The following is a 21,422-nucleotide window of genomic DNA, read 5'->3' as shown; positions in this document are numbered from 1 at the left end:
AGGAGTGATTCCTGAGTGTAGAGCCAGGAGGAACCCCTGAGCATCGCCGGTGTCTCACACACACACACACACACACACACACACACACACGTGCACACACTAAGCCATGTGGCTGCTGCAGAAGGCTCCTGCTCGCGGGTTATGGGGGAAGAAACCCAACTAGACCCACGGCCGCTGCAGCCTAAGTGAAAACCCCAGCTGGGCCCGACTTCCTGACGCGACCTTTCACAGCCCAGCAAAAAACAAGGGCCGCCTCCACATACACACGGGGCCCGTGTGAACAGAGGAGCACAATTGCCCTGCTCAAGGCCGACCCGGGTTCGATCCCCAGCATCCCAGAGAGTCCTCTGAGCCCCACCAGGACTGATCCCTAAGTGCAGAGCCAAGAGGAACTCCTGAGCATCACTGGGTGTGGTTCAAAAGCAAATCACACGTATATGTAGACATACGTGTATAGGTGCACATACATATATGTGTATGTAGATTTAGTGTCAGAGACAGGCCACAGAATCGCAGTGTTTCCAGTCCGGCAGGCGGGTGGACTCAGTCCCCTGGCGTTGCTCCCCTTCCTCAGCCCCCGCCCATGGTTCTGAGACGGGTGTGAGGCCCGGGCCAGACCCCGGCGGGCCAGGCGTGGTGGGCCCCGAATCCGAGCCCAGGCAGACCGATTGGCCACAGTTCGGGGGTCCAGTGGGGCAGACCGCACCAGTACTGATCGGTTTGCAAATCCCCCCCGCCCCGCCTCCACCCCTGCTTTCTGGCCGGCCCTAGAGTCTACTTCCGGTTGCCTGTGATGGTCACTTGGCTCCCAGCTGAAGGCGTGGGGGACGGGCCGCGGCTTCTCCGCCTGGCCGGGAAGGAGTGGACTAGGGGAGAGCCATGTTGGGGGGGCCCCCCTGGGCTGCCGGCCGGTCACCTGCCCCTCCCCGCCAGTCCCAGGGTGGTGACCCTCCAGGCCGCCCCCCCTGCCCCCCGTGTGGACTCACAGCCCCTGTCCTCCTTCAGGGTGACCTGCCTGTGCGCCCAGTTTGAGGCCGTCCTGCAGCACGGCTTGAAGAGGACGCGGGGCCTGGCCCTCACGGCCGCCGCCCTCAGACAGGCTGCGGGCCTCTCCAGCAAGACCGAAACAGGTACCCTGGGCCGGGGCCCCTCCCTGGCAGGCGAGGTGGGCAGGGGCGGGGGGGGGAGAGGCACGGGGCGCCCACGTCCGGGTGGAAGGGACCTCAGCGGCGTCTGCGGTTCTCTGGGGCGGGTGGGGTGCGGGGCGGGGCTGTGCCGATTTTGAGGGGCGGGGAATGGACACACTGTCACCAGCAGTCCGGGCGTCCGGGCACCCGGCGGCTTCGCTCTCCGCTGAAGAGTAACAGAGGGTGGGGCTGGAGCGAGAGCACAGGGGGCAGGACGTTTGCCTTGCACGCGGCCGACCCAAGTTCGATTCCCAGCATCCCATATGGTCCCCTGAGCACCGCCAGGGGTGATTCCTGAGTGCAGAGCTGGGGTGTGACCCAAAAACAAAAAACAAACAAAAAAAAAGAGTAATGGAGGGTGGCAGCAGTGGCCGTTTTCGTCAGTCCGGTTCGTCCCAGGGGACATCCAGGCACGAGCCACCCGAGGGACACGCCGGCATGAAGGTGTCTGATGTCTTGGGGTTGGCCTGACAAGTCGGAATCAATTCCCTCTTTTTAATTTATTTATTTATTGCCTTTTGGGTCACACCCGGTGTGACCACTCCTGGTCACACCGGGTGTGACCCAAAAGGGTCCACTCCAGGGGCCACTCCTGGCTCTGCACTCAGGAATCACTCCTGGCGGTGCTCAGGGGACCCTGTGGGATGCTGGGGATCGAACCCGGGTCGGCCGTGTGCAAGGCCAACACCCTCCCCTCTGTGCTGTCGCTCCGGCCTCAGAATCAATTTCCTCTTGAGCAAGCGCCCGGCCCAGGTCACGTCTGAGCTTCGAGGCCTTCGTTCCGTCGGGTCACTTTTCCCCCTGCCGAGGGCTGCCCCAGGCTGGCCTGGCTCCCTCCTGGGAGCGGGGCGGGTGAGTCAAGCCTCAGGCACCCGGGTGCCGTGCAGACCACAGGACACGCTGCCCGCTTGTCGCAGGGCCAGCCCCCCGGCCCCCTCTCCCGGCTGTCGGCAGCGGGGCCGGCACGAGCGAACGCCTCGTCTCCCACAGGGGACAGACCCGCTTCTCTGTCCCTGGGAGGGGGGCGTCTTTGCATACGGCTCATCGCACTGAACTCAAGAAAGGACTCTGTGTTTGGCGGCCCGGGGCCCCCGAGGGCTGTGGGGGGTGGAGGCATGAGTTCATTTCTGTCTTAAAATAATTTCCAGTGAAGCCTCACGTGCTGGGAGCGCCCCGGCCCGGCCCCCGTGGCCAGGAGGAAATCCGCAGCCCCGCGGGGCTCTCGGTTCCCCTTTGGTGTTTCTCGGGTGCCGGGGAGCTCGGAGGTCAGCTCGTTGGGGGACCGGAGGGTGCCGGGGAGGCAGGGGGAGAGGACCACGCCCTGCCTCCCCCCTCCCCAGGCCAGCTGGGTGAGGAAGGCCGCCTTCTGGAGGGTGCCTCCCCTGGTGCACGCTGACGCTGTCCCCTGCTTCCTGACGGAGGGAAGCGGGGGGGGGGGGGGGATGATGGCTCTGGGGTCCCGACGGCAGTGCCAGTGGCTCAGGGAGGCTCTGCATGGCCCTCCGGCAGCCCGCTCTCCTCCCTCTTTTTTTTTTTTTTCTTTTTGGGTCACACCCAGCGATGCTCAGGGCTTCCTCCTGGCTCTGCACGCAGGAATCACTCCTGGCAGTGCTTAGGGGACCATATGGGATGCCGGGGATTGAACCCAGGTCGGCCGCGTGCAAGGCAAATGCCCTCCCCGCTGTGCTATCGCTCCGGCCCCCCTCTTTGGTTTTTTTTTTTTTTCTTTTTGGGTCACACACGGCGATGCTCAGGGGTCCCTCCTGGCTCATGCACTCAGGAATCAATCACTCCTCGCGGTGCTTGGGGGACCCTATGGGATGCCGGCGATTAAACCCGGGCCGGCCGCGTGCAAAGCAAACGCTCCGGCCCCTCCTCCTGCTTCCCTCTGTGGCGGAGTCGGCTGCTGGCCTCAGCCGTGTCCAGCTGGCCCCGGCTCCTGCTTGGGCGCTGTCTTCACTTCCTTCCCAGGTTCCTGCCGGCCTTCTGCTTTCGTGGAGATGGGGGCTGCAGAGGCCTGTGGAGGGGGCCTGCCTGAACCTGGCCCAAGAGGGTCATTCAGCCTTTTTTTTTTTTCCTTTGTGGTGCAGGGGACGGACTCCCCCCCACCCCCCTGGAGGGTCTCACATATGCAAGGCGAGGCTTCCCACAGGCCACGCCCCTCCAGCCCCCTGCAAGAGACTTTTTTTCCTTTCCCTTGCCTGACTTTGGGGGTTTGCACCCAGCCTCCCTGAGACCGCTGGCATTTGCCCTGCGGAGTCAGTGGGGATGTTTCGCCCTGTGTGAGGGCCCATCAGCACTGGGGCAAGAGTTTGGTGGGGTGGGGTCGCGGGGGGGCTCAGGCCCACGGATCCCCCCATGCCGTCTCTAAGCTCTGCTCTGGACTTGACACTCGGCCTCTGCTGGAACCTTCAGAGCCCACCCGCCCCCCCCCGCCCCCCCCCCCCGCCCCAGGCCTTCCCCCGTGCCCTGAAAATGATACCGTGTTCTTGCACGGGGAGAATTTGAAGTAGATTTTGCGACTGTTTGACACGTGTCTCTCCAGGGCTGGGCTGGGGTGCTGGGGACATGCCCAGAGGGCAGGGATACATACGTGCCTTCACATGCGGGAAGCCGGGTTTGACCCCTGGCCCCGGGCCCCCCAAGCACTGCGGGACGTGACCCCAAGCCACGGGCCAAGAGTAGCTCCCAGCAGCGGTGTCCGCGCCCCCCAGCCTGCACCCACCCCTGCCCCAGACCCGCGCTGCTTCCCCCGCAGTTCCGGGCACTGGCCGCTCTGGCCCGTGTGTCTGAGTTACAGGCCGGGCTGGCTCGGGGAGCTCCCACTCTCGGCAGGCACTTCCTGTGGCAGAGTTTTCTTTTCTTTCTTTTTTTGTTTTTGTTTTTTGTTTTTTGGGTCATACCTGGCGATGCTCAGGGGTTCCTCCTGGCTCTGCACTCAGGATTGACTCCTGGTGGTGCTTGGGGGACCCTATGGGATGCTGGGAATCGAACCCGGGTCAGCCATGAGCAAGAACCTGGGTCCTACCCGCTGTGCTATCGCTCCAGTCCAGTTTTAAGCATTTAAAATTTTTTTTGAAGTTGCTTTGGTTTGGGGGCTATTCCTGGAGAAGCTTAGGGGTTACTCTGGACTCTGCACTCACTCTCGAATATCCCTGGTGGGCTCAGGGGACCCCATGGGATGTCAGGGATCTAAGCCGGGTCGGCTGTGGGCAAGGCGAGTGCCCTCCCTGCTGTCCCATTGCCCGGCCCTAGTTTAGTCACATCCTCCTCCTCCTCCTCCTTCTCTTCCTCCTTTTCTTCCTCCTCCTCCTCCTCCTCCTCCTCCTCCTCCTCCTCCTCCTCCTCCTCCTCGTTGCTGGCCCGGCAGTGCTCAGGGGCTTTCCCGGCTCTGTGCTGGGGGATCGTTCAGGGCTGGGGGCCAGGCTGCATCTGAGGCGGCCCCCGCGCTCTCTCCCCAGCCCCATTATTTAATTGTTGGGGGGACATACCTGGTGGTGCTGGGGCCCACCCCGCCTCCCCCAAACTGGGCTGTGTTCTGTCACTCCAGCCGGGACCCTGCACCTGGGGTGTTTGATTCTGTTCCTGCTTAGGCCCTGGGGCTTCCTCCTGACTGTGCCCAGAGGTCCCTCCTGGAGGTGCCCAGGCACCCTCTGTGCCAGGGATCGGACCCAGGTCGGCAGGCCCCCATGCTGGGTCACTCCACCAGCGCTGACCGTCAGGAGGTGGTTGGTTATTAAGCAGGGGTCATGGCCTCGGGGCTGGCCACCAAGCTCAGCACCTTCCTCCCTTCGCCCCAGCCACCCCGAGACCTCCCACAGGCCGCACCCTGCGGTGGTCAGGGCTTACTCCTGGCTCTGGGCCCAGGGGTCACTCCTGGAGGTGCGTACCCGGTGCTGAGGTTCGACCCGGGGTCTGTCCCGAGCAAGGCAAACGCCCTCCGCTCCGTGCTAACCCTCTGAGGGCCGGGTTCGAGCCTGTGGGCCGCTGACCTGGCCCGGCTCGTCCCTGTGAATGACCTTCTGGGGTTTGTCGTGGACAGAGACTGGATGGGCGGCCCCTCGCGGACCCCGACGGGACGCACAGAGGCGGGCGGGGCTCAGGCGCAGCGCGGGGCAGGCGGCCGTGGCGGGGTCCGCCACGTCGAGGCCCAGGACCCCACCCCGCTCCTGGCCCCTAGCCCGGGCCAGCGGCGAGTGACGGTGTCCCTGCAGAGCCCGTGTTCTGGTTCCACGTGAAGGAGCTCCTCAGCAAGCACGAGCTGCAGCGCTTCGCCTCCCTGCGCCACATCGCCTCGGACGCCGGCCGCGGGCGCGCCTGGCTGCGCTGCGCCCTCAACGAGCACTCGCTGGAGCGGTACCTGCACATGCTGCTGGCCGACCGCGGCCGGCTCAGGTACCGCCCCGCGCGCAGGGTAGGGGGGTCCGGGGCGGGGTACACGCGGCCCCGCGCGCGCCGGGTATGGGGGTCCTGGGGCAGGGGGGTACACGCGGCCCCGCGCGCGCCAGGTTTGGGGGTCCCGGGGCAGAGTACACGCGCCCCCGCGTGCGCTGGGTATGGGGGTCCCGGGGCAGGGGGGTACACGCGCCCCTGCACGCGCTGGGTATGGGGGTCCCGGGGCGGGATACACGCGCCCCCGCGCGCTCCGGGTAGGGGGTCCTGGGACCGGGTACACGGGCCCCCATGCGCGCCAAGTAAGGGGGTCCCGGGGCAGGAGGGTACGCACGCCCCCGCTCACGCCAGGTATGGGGGGGTCCCGGGCTGGCGTACACACGTCCCCGGGCACTCCGGGTATGGGGGTCCCGGGAGCAGGGTACAGCCCACCTGCACACGCCGAGTATGGGGGCCACGGTGCAGGGTTCACACGCAGCCGCTCGCGCTGGGTATGGAGGTCCCGGGGGCGGGGTACAGGCACACTCTCGAACTCGAGGGTATGGGGGGGTCTCAGAGCGGGGTACACTCTCACAGGCACATGCCCGGGTATGGTGGGGGGGGTCTCAGGATGGGGTACACGTGCACCTGTGCACTCATGTATGGGGGCCCCGAGGGTGGGGTACACACAGGCACACACGCGGGTATGGGGGTCCTGCGGGCAGGAATATATGCCCGTTTGGGGGAGGGGATCCTGGGGGCGGGGTACATGTTCACAGGCACACGCTCGGGTATGGGGGTGGGGGGGCAGGGTAGATGCGCTTCTGCACATGCGTGGGTACATGGTCATCTGCTCGTGTACTGGGGTCCCGGGGTGCGGGGGATACTCTCACCTAAGCTCGCTCAGTCCTGGGGTGCCAGGCTGCGTGCACACCCCCGTGGGCAGTGGCGGGGTTGGTCCCTCTTAGCGCCACAGCCCGGGCTGGAGAGGACCCCGCGGGACACTGACACCTCCAATCTTGGGGGAGCTCCTCCATCTCTGGGGACGGACAGGGCGGGGCACCCACCCGCGGAGACCCGACTTCAGGGCCTGTCTCCCTCTCCCCGCAGCACTTTCTACGAAGACTGGTCCTTCGTCATGGACGAGGAGCGGGCCAGCATGCTGCCGACCATGGCCGCGGGTAAGCGAGGGGGCCTCTGTCACTGCCCCAGCGCCCCCTGCCCGGCCCCGCCCCGCCCGGCCCTGTTCCTCCCCGCCTTCCCGGGTCACTGCCCGGCATTTCTGCAGTGACCCGAGTGTGCAGCGCGGTTCGCTGGACTTTGTCGCCCTTGCAGGGGTGCATGGGGCTGTGGCCTTGGGGTGCAGTAGGCTCGACGGTGGCCGGTGGCCAGGCCTGTCCCACGCGTGCTGCCCCCTCCCTGGCCTCTGAGGGGCCCATAGTCCATGCCCCTGCTCGCCCCCGGGGCCAGGTGGACCGTGAAATCGTGCCCCTCTGCTGACATCTGAGAAGCGGGGGCAGCTTGGTGCCAGGGCCCCCCTGGCCCTCCCTCCTTCTTTCCTGAACCTTCACCCCGGCCCCCCTCACCGGCGTGTTCACGGAGAGCCAGGCTTCCCCTCTGCCGCCTCTGGCCAGCGACCCGGGCAGCGTGGGGGGCCGGCCCTTCTGGTCCTTCCCCTGTTGCCCCCCGGGTGCCCTTGTGCCCCCTTCTCAGGGGAGGCAGCGGAGCCCAGCGGGGCCATCCCTGACTGGCCACCAAGGGGGGGTTATGGCTGGGCTCCCGTCTGGCGTGTCTGAGCCCCCACTTTCTGCCTTCACTGAGCCCGGCCCACGGTTCCGTCTGCCCTGTGGACGGGTGGGGGCGGGGAGGCGCGCGTGGGACGGGGGTCCTGAGCTGCCCGCCCTCCCCAGGCCTCAACTCCATCCTCTTCGCCATCAACATCGACAACACGGACCTCAACGGGCAGAGCAGGCTGGCGCCCAGCGTCTCGGACCTGCTGCGGGGGTCCACGCAGAACGTCAGCGCCCTGCTGAAGGGCCCCACGCAGGGCGTGAGCAGCCTGCTGCGCGAGATCACGGCCTCGTCGCCCGTGGCCATCCTCATCCGGCCCGACCGTGACTCCGAGCCGCTCCCCGTCGTGTCCCGGAGCCTCAATGCCGGTGAGGGCGGGGTGGGGGGCGGGGGGGGCTGGGCCGGCCAGTGGTCCTGCCACGCCCTGAGCAGGGGCTTCCGGGGGCCCCACCGAGCCTGCCCCCCGAGGTGAAGGGGTCCTTCTCACGCGGTGGCCAATGGCTGTGCCGCGGCGGCTTCTCCCGTGGCAGCCGTGTTTCCATTCCGTGTTTAGCCCACGCCTGGCCGCGCGCAGGGGCTGCTCCTGCCGCGGTGCCCGGGGTGGAACCCGGGGCTGTGACGTGCAGAGCCTGTCCGGTCTCGCGCCAGGGTTCCCCGTGACCCGGCAGGGTGACAGATGGTCCTGCTGTTGCCCCCGCACGGGAGCGCTTAGCCGGCGGGGAGCTGGCCAGCCCACTGCGCCTGCTCATGGCTGGAGCTGGCGGTGACTGACGGGCACCTCGGCTCTCTGGCCGGGCCTCCTGGGGGCTTCCTCCCGTAGGGGGTTTAGGGCTGCAGATTGCACTGCAAGCTGGGGCAGGACCCCGGATGCCGGGCTGCACGCTGACGCCCTTCCTTGACTCTTGCTGTGGTGAGAGTGTGCAGGGCACTGAGGCAGCACAGATATAAGGAGTGCTGAGTCAGCACAGTTACAGGGGTTGCTGGGTCAGCATAGATATAGGGGGTGCTGGGTCAGCATAGATATAGGGGTGCTGAATCAGCACAGATACAGGGGATGCTGAGTCAGCACAGTTACAGGGGTTGCTGAGTCAGCACAGATACAGGGGATGCTGAGTCAGCACAGTTACAGGGGTTGCTGAGTCAGCACAGATACAGGGGATGCTGAATCAGTGCAGATATAGGGGGATGCTGAGTCAGCACAGATACAGGGGATGCTGAATCAGTGTAGCTATAGGGGGATGCTGAGTCAGCACAGATACAAAGGATGCTGAGTCAATGCAGATATAGGGGGATGCTGAGTCAGCACAGAGATGGGGGATGCTGAGTCAGCATAGATACAAGGGGTGCTGAGTCAGCATAGATACAGGGGATGCTGAGTCAGTGCAGATACAGGAAATGCTGAGTCAGCACAGACACAAGGGATGATGAGTCAGCGCAGATATAGGGGGTACTGAGTCAGCATGGACATAGGGGGTGCTGATTCACTGCAGCTACAGGAGGTGCTGAATCAGCACAGATCCAGGGGGTGCTGAGTCAACACAGATTGGGCGAGAGCACTGAGCCCAGATGCAGCAGAGGGAGTATGAGTCCGCTCAGATGCGGGTGTGGGGGAGAGCGGGACCAGCTGGACGGTGGGTGTGAGGTGCTGCGCGGGGCCGGGCCACTCGGCTGCCCAGGGCCTGCAGACCATACGGGTGTCTCTAAAGCGAGTTGCTACAAGGGACAGTTTTTGTTTTTTTCCTGTGGGGGCCACACTTGGTGCTCAGGGGTTACCCCTGGCTCTGTGCTCAGGGATCATCTTGGGGGGCTTGGGGGACCCTCTGGGTTACTGGGGATCGAACCCGGGTTGGCTGAGGGAAGTGCCCCCCTCGCCCGCCGTCCTGCCACGCCGGGCCCAGGCCTGCTGGAGGCTGCTCCGAAGGGCTCTGCGTGCTGCAGGGCCCGCAGCGACCCGCCTCCCACCCTGTTTGCCTTTTTGGTCACACCCCCCGGGGCTGGGGATGGCGCTCCAGGCAGTCCTGGGGGGGAGCATGAAATGCTGGGGCCCCCCAGGCCAAAGCACACGGCCCCCCCTTTTGTTTATAAAGTGGAGTCCCTTCTCTCGGGACTCCATTTCATAGTCTACCATTTGCTTTTGTGTCTTGCTTTTCGCGCCCTCGTCTGGTGATGTTTGGGGCTACTGGCTCTGTGCTTGGGGGTTGCTCCTGGTTCAGTGCTCAGTGGACCATGCAGTGCTCCTTTGAGCCATCTCTCCGGCCTCACAGACTGGCTTTCTCCACAAGGACTTAGTAACCTGAACCTATCTTAAAATTTCTTTCTGCGTGCACATGTACATGTGTGTGTCCGTGCATGTGTGTGCGTATGTGTGCGTGTGTCTGGTCACAGTCTTGTGGCATGATGAGTCCGATCATCCTTTCGTCTCCCTTGCTATTTTTTTTTTAGTTTTTTTCTTTTTTTTTTTTCTTTTTTGGGTCACACCCTGTGATGCTCAGGGGTTACTCCTGGCTCTGCGCTCAGGAATTACTCCTGGCAGTGCTTGGGGGACCCTATGGGATGCCGGGGATCGAACCCGGGTCAGCCGCGTGCAAGGCAAACGCCCTACCCGCTGTGCTATCACTCCGGCCCCATAGTTTTTTGCTTTTTGGGTCACACCCAGCGATGCACAGGGGTTACTCCTGGCTCTGTGCTCAGGAATTACTCCAGGCGGTGCTCGGGGAGCCCTATGGGATGCTGGGACTCGAACCCGGGTTGGTCGTGTGCAGGGCAAACACCCTCCCCGCTGTGCTATGGCGCCAGCCCCCATCATATCCCTTGCGTTTTCTCACCATCTTTCTCCATTTTTTTTTTTCCTGGCCAGACGCCAAAGGCAGAAAGGAGCGGAAGAAGAAAAAGAAAGTGACCAACATCATCTCATTTGACGACGACGAGGAGGAGCCGCCCGGAGATGCGCCCAAGAAGCCGCCGGGCGCCGGGGAGAGCTCGGAGGAGAACTCGGACCGTTCCTCTCTCAACGTCTCCTCGGCCTTCGAGAGCCCCTTCGGGCCGCCGTCCGCCGGCAGCCGCAGCAGCAGCTCCTGGAAAATGGACTCGCTCTCGCTCAACGGGGATGCCGGCTTCCCGAAGCTCGACGTGAAGAGCATCGACGACGAGGACGCGGACGAGCCCGAGGACCGCGTGTTCGGGGCCCCGGGGGGCAGGGCGTGCGCCAGCCCCTCGGGCTCCCCTGAGAAGTGAGTGTCCTGGAGCCGCGCGGGTTTCCTGCTTGTTACTAGGGGGCCACGCTCGGGGGTGCTCGGGCTGACTCCTGGCTCTGTGCTCCTGGGGAGGCTCAGGGGACCTTACTAGTGCCGGGGGTCAGACCGGGGCCCGTGGCATTGCGAGGCAAGGACCCTTGGATCCCTTGGATCCTCTCTCCCGCCCCCCCAAGAATCTAAAGGCTTGATTCATTATTATTATTATTTTTTCTGTTAGTTTTGAGAGGTTTTCTGGCCACACCCCTGTGGTGCTGGGGGTTGCTCCGGCCCCGCCGCTGGGCGGCAGATGATGATGCTCAGGCGGGTGGGCCCCGCCTGCCGGGTGGAGAGAGCTGAGCTCTGACGTGGGCCAGCTGGGACGAGGCTGGGGCACGCTGGGTCCACGGAGCTCTGCTCTCGCGGCCACCTGCTGGTGCCTGACGGGACGAGTGACAGGCAGGCGTGGCTGAGGGCCTGGGCCAGGCCTGCAGGTCGTCGAGTCCTCGCTTGGCCTTGCGCCTGCTGGCTGTCCGCAGCCCTGGGGAGCAGCGTCGAGCGCCACAGCTGTCTCCCAGGTGCTGGCCCCGTGCCGCCCGCCCGGGTTCCTGCTCACCCACTAGGGCTGTCGCGTCCCCGAGACCCAGATCGCGGGGCTTGCTGGATTCTCCTGAGAAAATCCCCGCATCAGGCTGCATGAGAGGGACGGCATGTGGGCGCATGGACACGTCTGTGTCTGTGTGCACGGCACGTGTGGATGCCTGTGGGTGCCGCGGGTGTATGCTTGCCTGTGTGCACACATGGGCCTGTGTATGGCTGTACACGTGCGTTCACTCCTACATGCGCATGAACGCGGACACCATACGTGTGCGTGGGCACACATATACATGTGTGTGTTGATTACACATTCCCGTCTCTGCACGTATGTGTATATCATATGTGCATGTGGTCGTGCATGTCTGCATGTTGGCAGTATACACAAGGGTATGCAAACATGTGCTTGAATCCCATGTGTGCTCGTGTGTGTGCACATATACGGCACACCCGTGCACATGCATGTACATGCATACACGGCATGTATATAGGTACATGTGTATGCACATATATGACGTGTACACTTTGTATACAGACGCGTGTCTGCATGTATGTTCATGTGTGCACTGTACTGCACAGGGCATGTGTGCATTCACATGTGCGCAGACACACATTGCCTGTCTCTGTAGACATGCCTGTGCAGCTCCCTGTGCACCTGTGTTTGTCTACCCCCGTGTGACCCTCTGCTTTCTGACCGGCTTTTACTGGAGGGAACAGCTCGTGTGTGCTCTGGAAGTGTGTCTATGCAGCCCGGGGAACATGCAATGAGGGCGGTGCATTATTCGGAGCCACTCTGGGTGAGCTTGTGAGGCTGTGCAGTGCCCTGGGCTGGTGGAGCACGTGAGGTTGTGCAGTGCCCTGGGCTGGTGGAGCACGTGAGGCCGTGCAGTGCCCTGGGCTGGTGGAGCACGTGAGGCCTTGCAGTGCCCTGGGCTGGTCGAGCACCTGAGGCCGTGCAGTGCCCTGGGCTGGTGGAGCACGTGAGGCTGTGCAGTGCCCTGGGCGGGTCGAGCACGTGAGGCTGTGCAGTGCCCTGGGCTGGCATCTGCCCAGCCTCAGCCCTGGAGCGTGGTTCTCTCTCCTGAGTCTGGGGCCTCATGGGAACATGGAGGCATCTGGTGTGAGCCGGCACCTGCCCATGCTGTGGCCGAGCTGACCCTGAGGCCAGTGCCCCCCTTTCCCACGACCCCACCCCTACCCCCACCCCCGTGTCCCGAGCCCTGGTCAGGCTGGCTTCGTTCCGTCTCTGGGCCCAGTGTGTCCTGGCCCAGCCTCTCTGAGCCCGCGGGGCCGGGGCCCTGGAGCGAGGCCAGCCCTGCGGCATTGTGATGTGAGCCCGGAGCAGAGTGCTGGCCTGGGCAGGGCCTGGTCCTTCACAGCCACTGGGCCTCTGCAGGGTCAGGGACAGCCTCTCACTGGCCCGAAGTGGGGATCGCAGCCACGCCTCCCGCAGGGCACCGCGGGGACAGAGCCGGGGCGATGCGGTGGCCGGCCGGGTAACTCCTGGGGGTCGAGCGGCCGGGCGCGGGCACCCTGCTCAGCCGGGCTCTGGCGGTGGGGGGGGCTGGGCTCGCGGCCGCTCGGGCTTCGTGGCACAGAGCTGGGCTGGTGCCCCCGCGTGGGGCCTGCAGCCTCTGCTCGGGCGCCCACGAAGGCGGGGGGCGTCTGTGTGGAAGGAAGGGGTCCCTGCCGCCTCACGTGCTCGGAGACAGTGGGAGCCGGGGCGGGAAGGCAGAGCTAGTGTTTGCCGACGGGCAGAGCGAGGGACGGGGCGGGGGGAGGCCGTGCCCGTGTCTCGCCACCCCTGGGTGCTCAGCCCGGGGCCTGGGGCCACCTTGGGGACAGCCGGGCCGGAGCTTTCTCAGAGCAAACCATCTGCGTGTAGGGTCCGAGCAGGAAGAGGCGGGTCCCCTCCCGGCCCGCGGCGGGGCTCAGGCTGCTCCCAGGGGCAGGGACGGGGGCCAGGGCAGCGCAGGGCAGTGCAGAGGTGGACCCTGAGCTCCTGCAGGCCTGCGGGCCCAAGCTTGAGGAGAGCTTCTTCCTGGGACACACCCCCTGCGGGAAAGACCCGACACGACGAGCCGCAGAGCCCCGGCCCGCCCCAGGTGTGCCCGTGCTGACCCCGGCCCCCGAGGGCACTGGCCGGTTCTGTGTTTTGCGGGTCCCGTGACGGTGCAGCCTGGACCGGCTGGTTCCTCCGGGAGCGGGTCCAGCTCTGGTCCGAACTGTCCATCCCCCAGGGCACAAGGGCCAGCAGGGGGCCGGTCCCACGGCCCCAGGGCCTCAGTGCCCGCACCAGTCACCCCTCCCGGGTGCCCCTGCAGCTGCTCCTCAGACCCCCTTCGGTGAAGCCTCCCGACCCCCTCCCTGGCCCTCGCTTCACCCCTTCCAGGAACTGCTGGGCCGTCTCCCGCGGTGGGATCCAGGGCACTGCCGGGCTGCTGATCCTTGCGGCTCTTGGCCCCCGTGTGCTGCTGCCCGGTGCCAAGTGGGCCCGTGACCCGGACACACAGCAGAGCCCAGAGACTCGGGGCCCTCAGGGCTGGCACCTGCCGGGCCGTGTGTGTGTGTGTGTGTGTGTGTGTGTGTGTGTGTGTGTGTGAGGTGGGGGGGGGCAGGATGGTCTTAGCTCCATAACCCTGGGGCTGTGTGTGTGTGTGTGTGTGTGTGTGTGTGTGTGTGAGGTGGGGGGCAGGATGGTCTTAGCTCCATAACCCTGGGGCCGTCTGTGTGTGCATGTGTGTGTGCATGTGTGTGTGTGTGTGTGTGTGTGAGGTGGGGGGCAGGATGGTCTTAGCTCCATAAACCTGGGGCTGTCTGTGTGTGCACGTATGTGTGCATGTGTGTGTGTGTGTGTGTGCGCGTGTGTGTGTGAGGTGCGGGGTGGGGGAGGATGGTCTTAGCTCCATAACCCTGGGGCTGTCTGTGTGTGCATGTGTGTGTGTGTGTGTGTGCATGTGTGTGTGTGCATGTGTGTGTGTGTGTGTGTGTGTGTGTGAGGTGGGGGGCAGGATGATCTTAGCTCCATAACCCTGGGGCTGTCTGTGTGTGCATGTGTGTGTGTGTGTGTGTGTGTGTGTGTGTGCATGTGTGTGTGTGTGTGTGTGTGTGTGTGTGAGGTGGGGGGCAGGATGCTCTTAGCTCCATAACCCTGGGGCTGAGTGTGTGTGTGTGTGTGTGTGTGTGGGTGTGGGTGTGAGGTGGGGGGGCAGGATGGTCTTAGCTCCATAACCCTGGGGCCGTCTGTGTGTGCATGTGCGAGTGTGTCTGTGTCTGTCTGTGTGTGTGCGCGTGTGTCTGTGTGTGTGTGTGCGTGTGTCTGCGTGTGTGTCGGGGGGGAATTCCAGCCCCCTGCCCGCCTGGGACTCCCCAGGAGGGGGTGCTGGGGGAGTCGGGGCCTCTCCCGGACTCATCTCCCCTCCCCAGGCTGGACGGGACGCCCGACCTGGCCCCGCTGCACGGCTGGGCCCCGCTGCAGATGCTCCACGGAGACGCTGGCGTGCTCTTCCCGGTCGGCAGCGCCGGCTCCTACAGCCCTGCAGGTGCGCGGGGCGGCGGGTCCCCTGGGCAGGACGGGGCGTGGGGGGGGCCCGGGAGGCTCTCGGGCAGGTGGCTTTGCTGGGCCGGCCGCGTGGCCACCAAGAACGGAGAAGGTTCCAGAACTTTCCCTCTCAGAGTCCCAGCACCGGACACCGCGCACAGTAGTGTGTGTGTGGGGGTGTGGGGGGGCCGGGAGTTCACTGGGACGCCCCCAGTGAATCTGGGGAGGCTCGGCGAGGCCTGCTCACTCGGCCTGGCTCAGCGCTGGGCCCGGCTGCCCTCTTGTGGCCGTCTCGGGCCGTGCCGGGCGGGAGCGGCCGGTGGCCCTAGAGGCGGATTTTAAACAAACCTTCCCGGGCGCTGTAGCGACGTCAGACTTCACCGAGGGCGCGGGCGGCTCCGGCCAGGGAGTGAAGCGGGAACCTGGGTCCGGCCGGGCACCGTGAAGCCGGCCCGGAGCCGAGGAGCCCGTTCCCCGAGGGGCCGCGACTCTCCCGCGCTTGTCTCTGCAGACGCGGCCCTCGGGAGCCTGGACAACGGCGCGGAGCCCTCGGACCTGGAGCCAGGGCCTCGGCGAGGGTGAGTGTCCGGCATCTGTGGGGCCACTCCCTGCTGTGTTCTCTGCGTGCCTCTGTGCGACAGCCTGTGTTCTCTGCGTGCATGTATGTGTGTCTTTCATGTACATGGGCGGGATGTGTATATGTGTGCACGTATGTTCCCTGTGTACACGGCTGTGATGTGTGTATACTTGTATACATGTTCCCTGTGTACGCAGGTGTGACATGTGTACAGGTGTATATGTTCTCTGTGTATTTTTGTGTATATATATGTTCACGCACATTATATATGTGCATATATGTGTGATGTGTTGTGTGTAGATGTGTGCATGTGTGTAAGTATGTTCTCTATGCACCCGAGCGTGGTGTATGTGTGATACGTGGACCCTGTGACTCGCCCCCCCTCATTTCCATGTGTGACACAGACAGGCCCCACGTTGCACGTGGTGTGAAATCTGGATGACGCTCCCTGCAGCTCCCGGGAAACGGGGTCCGGTGCCCTCATGTCTGACCCCAGCAGCTTTGTCAGAGGACTAGTGCAGAGGCGTGTGCGAGCATGTGCATGTGTGTGCATGCATATGCGTATGTGTGTATACGTGCATGTATGCATGTGAATGTGTGCTTGCATGTGTACACGTGCATGTGTGTATGTGTGCATGCACGTGTATGTGTATACGTGTGTGCATACACGTGTGAGTGTGTATATGTGCATGCATGAGTGTGTGCATGTTTGTGCGTGTGCATGCATGTGTGTATACATGTGTGCATGCATGTGAGTGTATACGTGCATGCATGAGTGTATGCATGCGTGTGTATACGTATGCACACGTGTGTGTACATGTGCGTGTACATGTGCATGTGTGTGTCCGGATACCCAGTATGTCTCGCCGACCGGGACTTGGGGCAGTGGTCGGTGCCTCACGCTCGCCCCGTGCCTGGCCCTCACGTTTCTCCTTTGTGGGACTGAGGCTGCAGGAGCGGAAGGCGGCCTTACAAGGACCCGGGGCCTTGCTGTTTGTGGTTTTTGGGCCGCCCCCGTCTGTGCTCGGGGCTTACCCCGGCGCTGCAGTTAGGAGTGACCCCTGAGCGGTCGGGGGACGGGGTGTCACCTGTGGTGCAGGGATGGGAAACAGTCGGCTGCGTGCGAGGCAAGAGCCTCACCCCGTGTCCTGCCTCCCGGCCCTCGGGGTCACCCCCACAACAGCACGAGAAAGGCCGTTTGCCCCCCAGGCCCTCCGTGCCCTGGGTCTGTCCTGCTGGCCGGGACAGGCGTCCGAGGGTCCCGGCGAAGCATCACCCGCCGAGGTGCAGTGCCCTGGCCCCGCCCGGCCCCTCCGCAGGGACCTGTGGCCGTCCACACTTACGGGGGTGGCGTGAAGGGTGCCCCTGGCTCGGTGCCATGTCCCCCTCCTGGTCCTCAGGCCGTGTGACCCCGCTGCCCCCCCCCTCCGCAGCTTGGACGCCAGCCCCCCGGGCCCCGGACGCGCCCCGAGCTGCCTGCTGCCTCCTGCCGCCGCGCCCGAGACCATGACCATGAGTGAGTGCTCCCGAGGGGTGGCCTGCGGGTGGCTGTGGACCGGGGGAGCGGCCTCGGGAGGCAGGGAGGCTCGCCCCTCCAGCTCTCTCTGACCCTCCCCCACTTCCTCTTCCCGGGGCAGTGAGGGAACCCCGGGGTGCTAGGGGGTTTCTTGTCAGATCGCGTGGAGAAAGGCTCGAGGGGTCCCGTGGGCCGGGCAGGGGCGTCCACCGTTCTTGGGGTCCCCAGCTGGCCCCCAAGTCCCCACGGGAGGTGACGGGTGATCGCTGGGGGTCACGTGTCCTTGGGACTTGCTGCCTCTGGGGGCTGCCGCTGGGGCGTGGGTAAAAGCGCGGCGGGTTCAGGACCAAGGACAGAGCTCGGTGTTGGCCCAGAGATCCCCAGCTCACGCACGTCCTGGGGGTCACCTGCATCCTGTCCCCCAGCTCCTGCCTTTCCCCAGGGGGCTGGACCCCGGCAGCCCGGAAGTTGCTCCCCGAGCACTGTGTGTCTCCTCCACGTGCCTCACAGTCCGGCCCCACCCAGCTGCCCGGGGGACCGGGCAGGCCAGGGTGACCCTCGCCCTCGGGGAGGACGGGTTGGGCTTCACTTCCGTCCCCGGTGCCCTGTGCCAGTGAGGACAGGGAGGCGGGAGGCGGGCCATCCCCGGGGCTGCGACAGCTGCTGCTGTCCTGGGAGAAGGGGATGGGGGGTCCTTGGGTCCAGCACCCCCTGTCCGGGAACAGACTAGAAGGAATCCCTGGGCGGGCAGAGGTGGCGGGGGGAGAGAGAGACGGGATGGGAGGGAGGGAGAGAGAGACGGGGGTGGAGAGAGACGGGGTGGGAGGGAGGAAGGGGGGAGAGACATGGAGGGAGAGAGAGAGCCGGGGCTGGAGAGAGACAGGGAGGGAAGGAGGGAGGGAGAGAGGGGGGAGAGACATGGAGGGAGAGAGAGAGAGGGGCTGGAGAGAGAGACGGGGTGGGAGGGATGGGGCAGGAGAGAGAGATGGGAGAGAGACGCAGGGGAGAGACATGGAGGGAGAGACATGGAAGGAGAGAGAGAGACGGGGGTGGAGAGAGAGACGGGGAGGGACACACACACACACACACACACACACACACACACACACACACACACACACACGGGACGGGAGAGAGACAGGGCGGGGAGAACCGGAACCAGCGCTGGGCCGGCAGATGGGTCCCGGCCCCGTGCGGGCGGTGGCTTCTCTCCTCTCCTTCCCAAAAGGAAGAGGAAGCGCGGAGGCGCCTGAATAGACTCAGTCACGGCCGAGGGGGGGGGCTTGAGGCCTGAGGAGCACCTGGAGCTCTGACCCGACCCCTGAGGCAGAGCACACCCCTGCTCCCCCGCGCCACCCGTGTCTACCCGGCCTGGCGGGGCCCCGTCGGGTAGGGAAGGTCCCCGCAGCCCCCAGCGTCTGGGGTGGGGGCGTGGCCGGACCCTGCTGAGCCCGTGAGCCGAGCGCCCGAGTGTGCAGCTCGCCCCTTCTGGGGTCTGCTGACCCTCCCCCTCACCCGCTTGCCTCCATACTGGGCCACAGCAGGGGGACCTCGCACTCAGGGGGCATAGCCAGTGCTGCAGGGGGGCTCGCCTGTGGTGCAGGGGTGAGTCGGGGCTGCCCGGTGCCAGGCGCATGCGTGCTCCCATCCTCTGGGGCAGAAACCACAGCCCAGTGCAAACAGACTCCCCAGGGGATGTCGGGTCGCTGTGGTGGGGTGGGCACGTGTGCAGACGGGGGCCCTGTGTGCAGGGGTGGGGCTCGGTGAGCAGCGGCCAGGCCGAGGAAACCGGGACTCACCGAGTGGAGAGGTGTGGCTCTCCCGGGGAGGGGGTTTCGGCCCCACAGGCCCTGGTGGGCTCACAGACCCCCGCGGGGTCACCCGTGGCCAGCCCTGAGCCCCCCGAGGTCCGGGTGCGGGTCCCCGTGCCGGCGGGTCGGGCTACAGCAGAGTCTGGGAGCCGCCGCGTGTGGGGAGGGGCTTGCTGGGGGGGCGGCCCCCGGGGCCCTGCTCAGGCTGCCCGTCCCCAGGCGAGCTGCGGCAGGCCACGGTGGCCATGATGAGCCGGAAGGACGAGCTGGAGGAGGAGAACAGGTACGGCCGCCCCGGGAGGGTCTCGCGGGGGCCGATTCCCGGGGGTCCCCGCATCCCGTGGGAGGGGAGGGCCGCCGCCTGCTCGGGGCTGAGCGTCGGGCACCCGCCCAGGTCCCTGCGGAGCCTGCTGGACAGCGAGATGGAGCACTCGGCGGCGCTGAGGCAGGAGGTGGACAGCTTGAAACGGAAGCTGGCCGAGCAGGAGGAGCGCCACAGCACCAAGGTCCAGGCGCTGGCGAGGTAGGGGCGCGGGGGGTCAAGGAAGGGGTGTGGGGGCTGAGTTCGAGGCGTGGGGGGCTGAGGTAGGGGTGTGGGGGGCCGAGGTAGGGTGTGGGGGCCGAGGTGGGGGTGTGGGGTTCTGAGGTGGGGGCGTGGGGGGCCGAGGAAGGGATGTGGGGGACCAAGGAAGGGGTGTGGGGCCGAGGTAGGGGTGTGGGGGCCAAGGTAGGGGCGTGGGGTACCCCAAGGTACCTTGGGATCCACAGCACATTTTCCTTCCATATATATATATATATATATATATATATATATATATATATATATATATATATATATATATACATTTTTTCTTTTGGGGGGGGGTCACACCCAGCATTGCTCAGGGGTTCCTCCTGGCTCTGCACTCAGGAGACTCCTGGCGGTGCTCAGGGGACCCTATGGGATGCTGGGAATCAAACCTGGGTCGGCCGCGTGCCAGGCAAACGCCCTCCCCGCCGTGCTATAGCTCCAGCCCCATTCCCCATATTTTTTAAGTGGAAAGAAGTGCCCAACGCACTCAAATGCACGTGAGCGTTTCCGTGTGACTCGCCCGGTTGCAGAGTCTCTGCCGTCGTGCGGGCCAGGACGCCAAAGGGACAGCGGGTTAAACTGGGGACTGAGCAGTGAGCACCGCCAGGTGTGTCCCCGCCCCCGACTCCGTGCTTGGGGGGCTCGGGGCGGGCATTGCGGCCTCCAGCTCCAACCCTGCTTGCGTCCCTTTGTCCTGTCCGTCTGTCTGCGGGGCTGCCGAACCGCATTGCGTGACTGTGTCTGTGTGATCAGTCTGTGGGGACGTCCGGCACCCGGGTGGCCTCGCCGTGTCCAGCTCCTCCTGTGGCTCTGGGGACCCTCCACCACCTGCCCCTGCAAGTCCCAGCTCTCTGGCTGTCGGGCTGCATAGCTGGGACTCACCACTAGAGGGCAGCAATGTCCCCAGTGAGACTCGAGCCTGGCTCCATCTCTCCCTCCTCTCCCTCCCTCTTTCTCTTTCTCTCCCTCTCTCCCTCCTTCCCTCCTTATCTCTCTTCCTCTCTCTCCTTCCCTCCATCTCCCTCCCTCTCTCTCCCTCCCTCTCTTCCTCTCTCTTCCTCTCCCCCTCCTCCCTTTCCCTCCCCTCCCCTCCCCTCCCTTTCCCTCCCCTCCCTCCCCTCCCCTCCCCTCCCCTCCCCTCCTTTCTGCAAATGTGCCTTTGGAATTTCACGTTTTCATGCTCTGAGCCCTGGGGTCACTTCCAGCCCCCTCCCCACTAGTCCTTCAGTCCTTCCTAAGTCCTGTCCGGCTGAACACCGTCGCTTCCCCCGGCCCTCCCTGACCCGCCCCCTCTCCTCTGCCCCTTGTCTTCCAGGCCCGTCTGCTTCCCCCACGGGCGCCGTCCTCGCCGTGCACGTGCCTGTGTCTCGGTCGTCCTCCTGCCTCACCCCGGGGCCGCCCGGCCAGCCCAGCGGGGTTGGGTGTGTGGACCGGGTGCAGCGGGGGCGGGTGTCAGGGCAGGCCGGAAGGTGGTCTCGTAGCGGGTGTGGCCCACCCGGCAGAGCGCGGCGGGAGCCGCAGACTGAGCGGAAATGGGAGTTTCTCACGCCGGCTGGCCGGTCTGGGGGGAAGCTCAGGCAGGGGAGGCCGTGGAGGGGCCGTCGGGGGCCAGAACTGGGAGACGGGGTGAGGCCTCGCGCCAGCCGCTCAGCAGGTCAGGGCAGGACGTCTCCCACGGACCCTGCAAGGGAAACTCCCGGGCTGGGGGCTACCACGGGCGCTGCTCACCCCGCTTCCCGGCTCCTGCCGCTGAGCCCGGGGCCCCGCCCGGCCTCGGCCCAGCTCACGGGCTTGTTTGTCTCCTTAGCACCCACAGGCCCTTGTGAGTCTCTTGATGAACTGAAATTCTCCTTTCCTGGGGGTTGGTGGAGCACGCCCAGTGGTGCTCAGGGATCACTCCCGCTCTGTGCTCAGGGATCAGTCCTGGCAGGGCTCAGGCACCAGACGGGATGCCGGGATCAAACCTGGGTTGGCCACGTACGAGGCCAGTGCCCTCCCCGCTGTGCTGTCGCCCAGGCCCCAGAAATTCATCCTTATATATATATTTAAGTGGAACCACTGTGAATGATGAAGGGATTAAGACCTTGGGGATTGTTCCAGGCATGCGATGCTGCGACACCGATCTCTCCACCACCGCCCGGTGCCCATCCCTCCACCCCGTGTCCACTCTGAACTGGAATTCTTGGGGTGCAGCTAGCGAGGTGGAGGGCACGGGTGCCCGCATGGACAGTCT

At 65.1% G+C, this 21,422-nt stretch overlaps 1 protein-coding gene across 2 annotated transcripts in view; it reads left to right on the top strand.

Annotated features, from left to right (window-relative positions):
• SNX29 (sorting nexin 29) overlaps window positions 1-21,422 on the top strand; it is a 91,544-nt gene that overhangs the window by 21,733 nt on the left and 48,389 nt on the right. For both annotated transcript variants that reach the window (XM_055135575.1, XM_055135574.1), the window contains exons 4-13: window positions 1,006-1,130; window positions 5,402-5,582; window positions 6,669-6,739; window positions 7,469-7,717; window positions 10,207-10,579; window positions 14,600-14,715; window positions 15,226-15,292; window positions 16,725-16,807; window positions 18,838-18,901; window positions 19,013-19,141. In XM_055135575.1, coding sequence (XP_054991550.1) covers window positions 1,006-1,130; window positions 5,402-5,582; window positions 6,669-6,739; window positions 7,469-7,717; window positions 10,207-10,579; window positions 14,600-14,715; window positions 15,226-15,292; window positions 16,725-16,807; window positions 18,838-18,901; window positions 19,013-19,141 — 1,458 coding nt within the window. The remainder of the gene's footprint in view (window positions 1-1,005; window positions 1,131-5,401; window positions 5,583-6,668; window positions 6,740-7,468; window positions 7,718-10,206; window positions 10,580-14,599; window positions 14,716-15,225; window positions 15,293-16,724; window positions 16,808-18,837; window positions 18,902-19,012; window positions 19,142-21,422) is intronic.

This window comes from Sorex araneus, chromosome 4 (assembly GCF_027595985.1).
Source record: "Sorex araneus isolate mSorAra2 chromosome 4, mSorAra2.pri, whole genome shotgun sequence".
NCBI lineage: Eukaryota > Metazoa > Chordata > Mammalia > Eulipotyphla > Soricidae > Sorex > Sorex araneus.
This window is presented reverse-complemented; position numbering and strand designations above follow the sequence as displayed.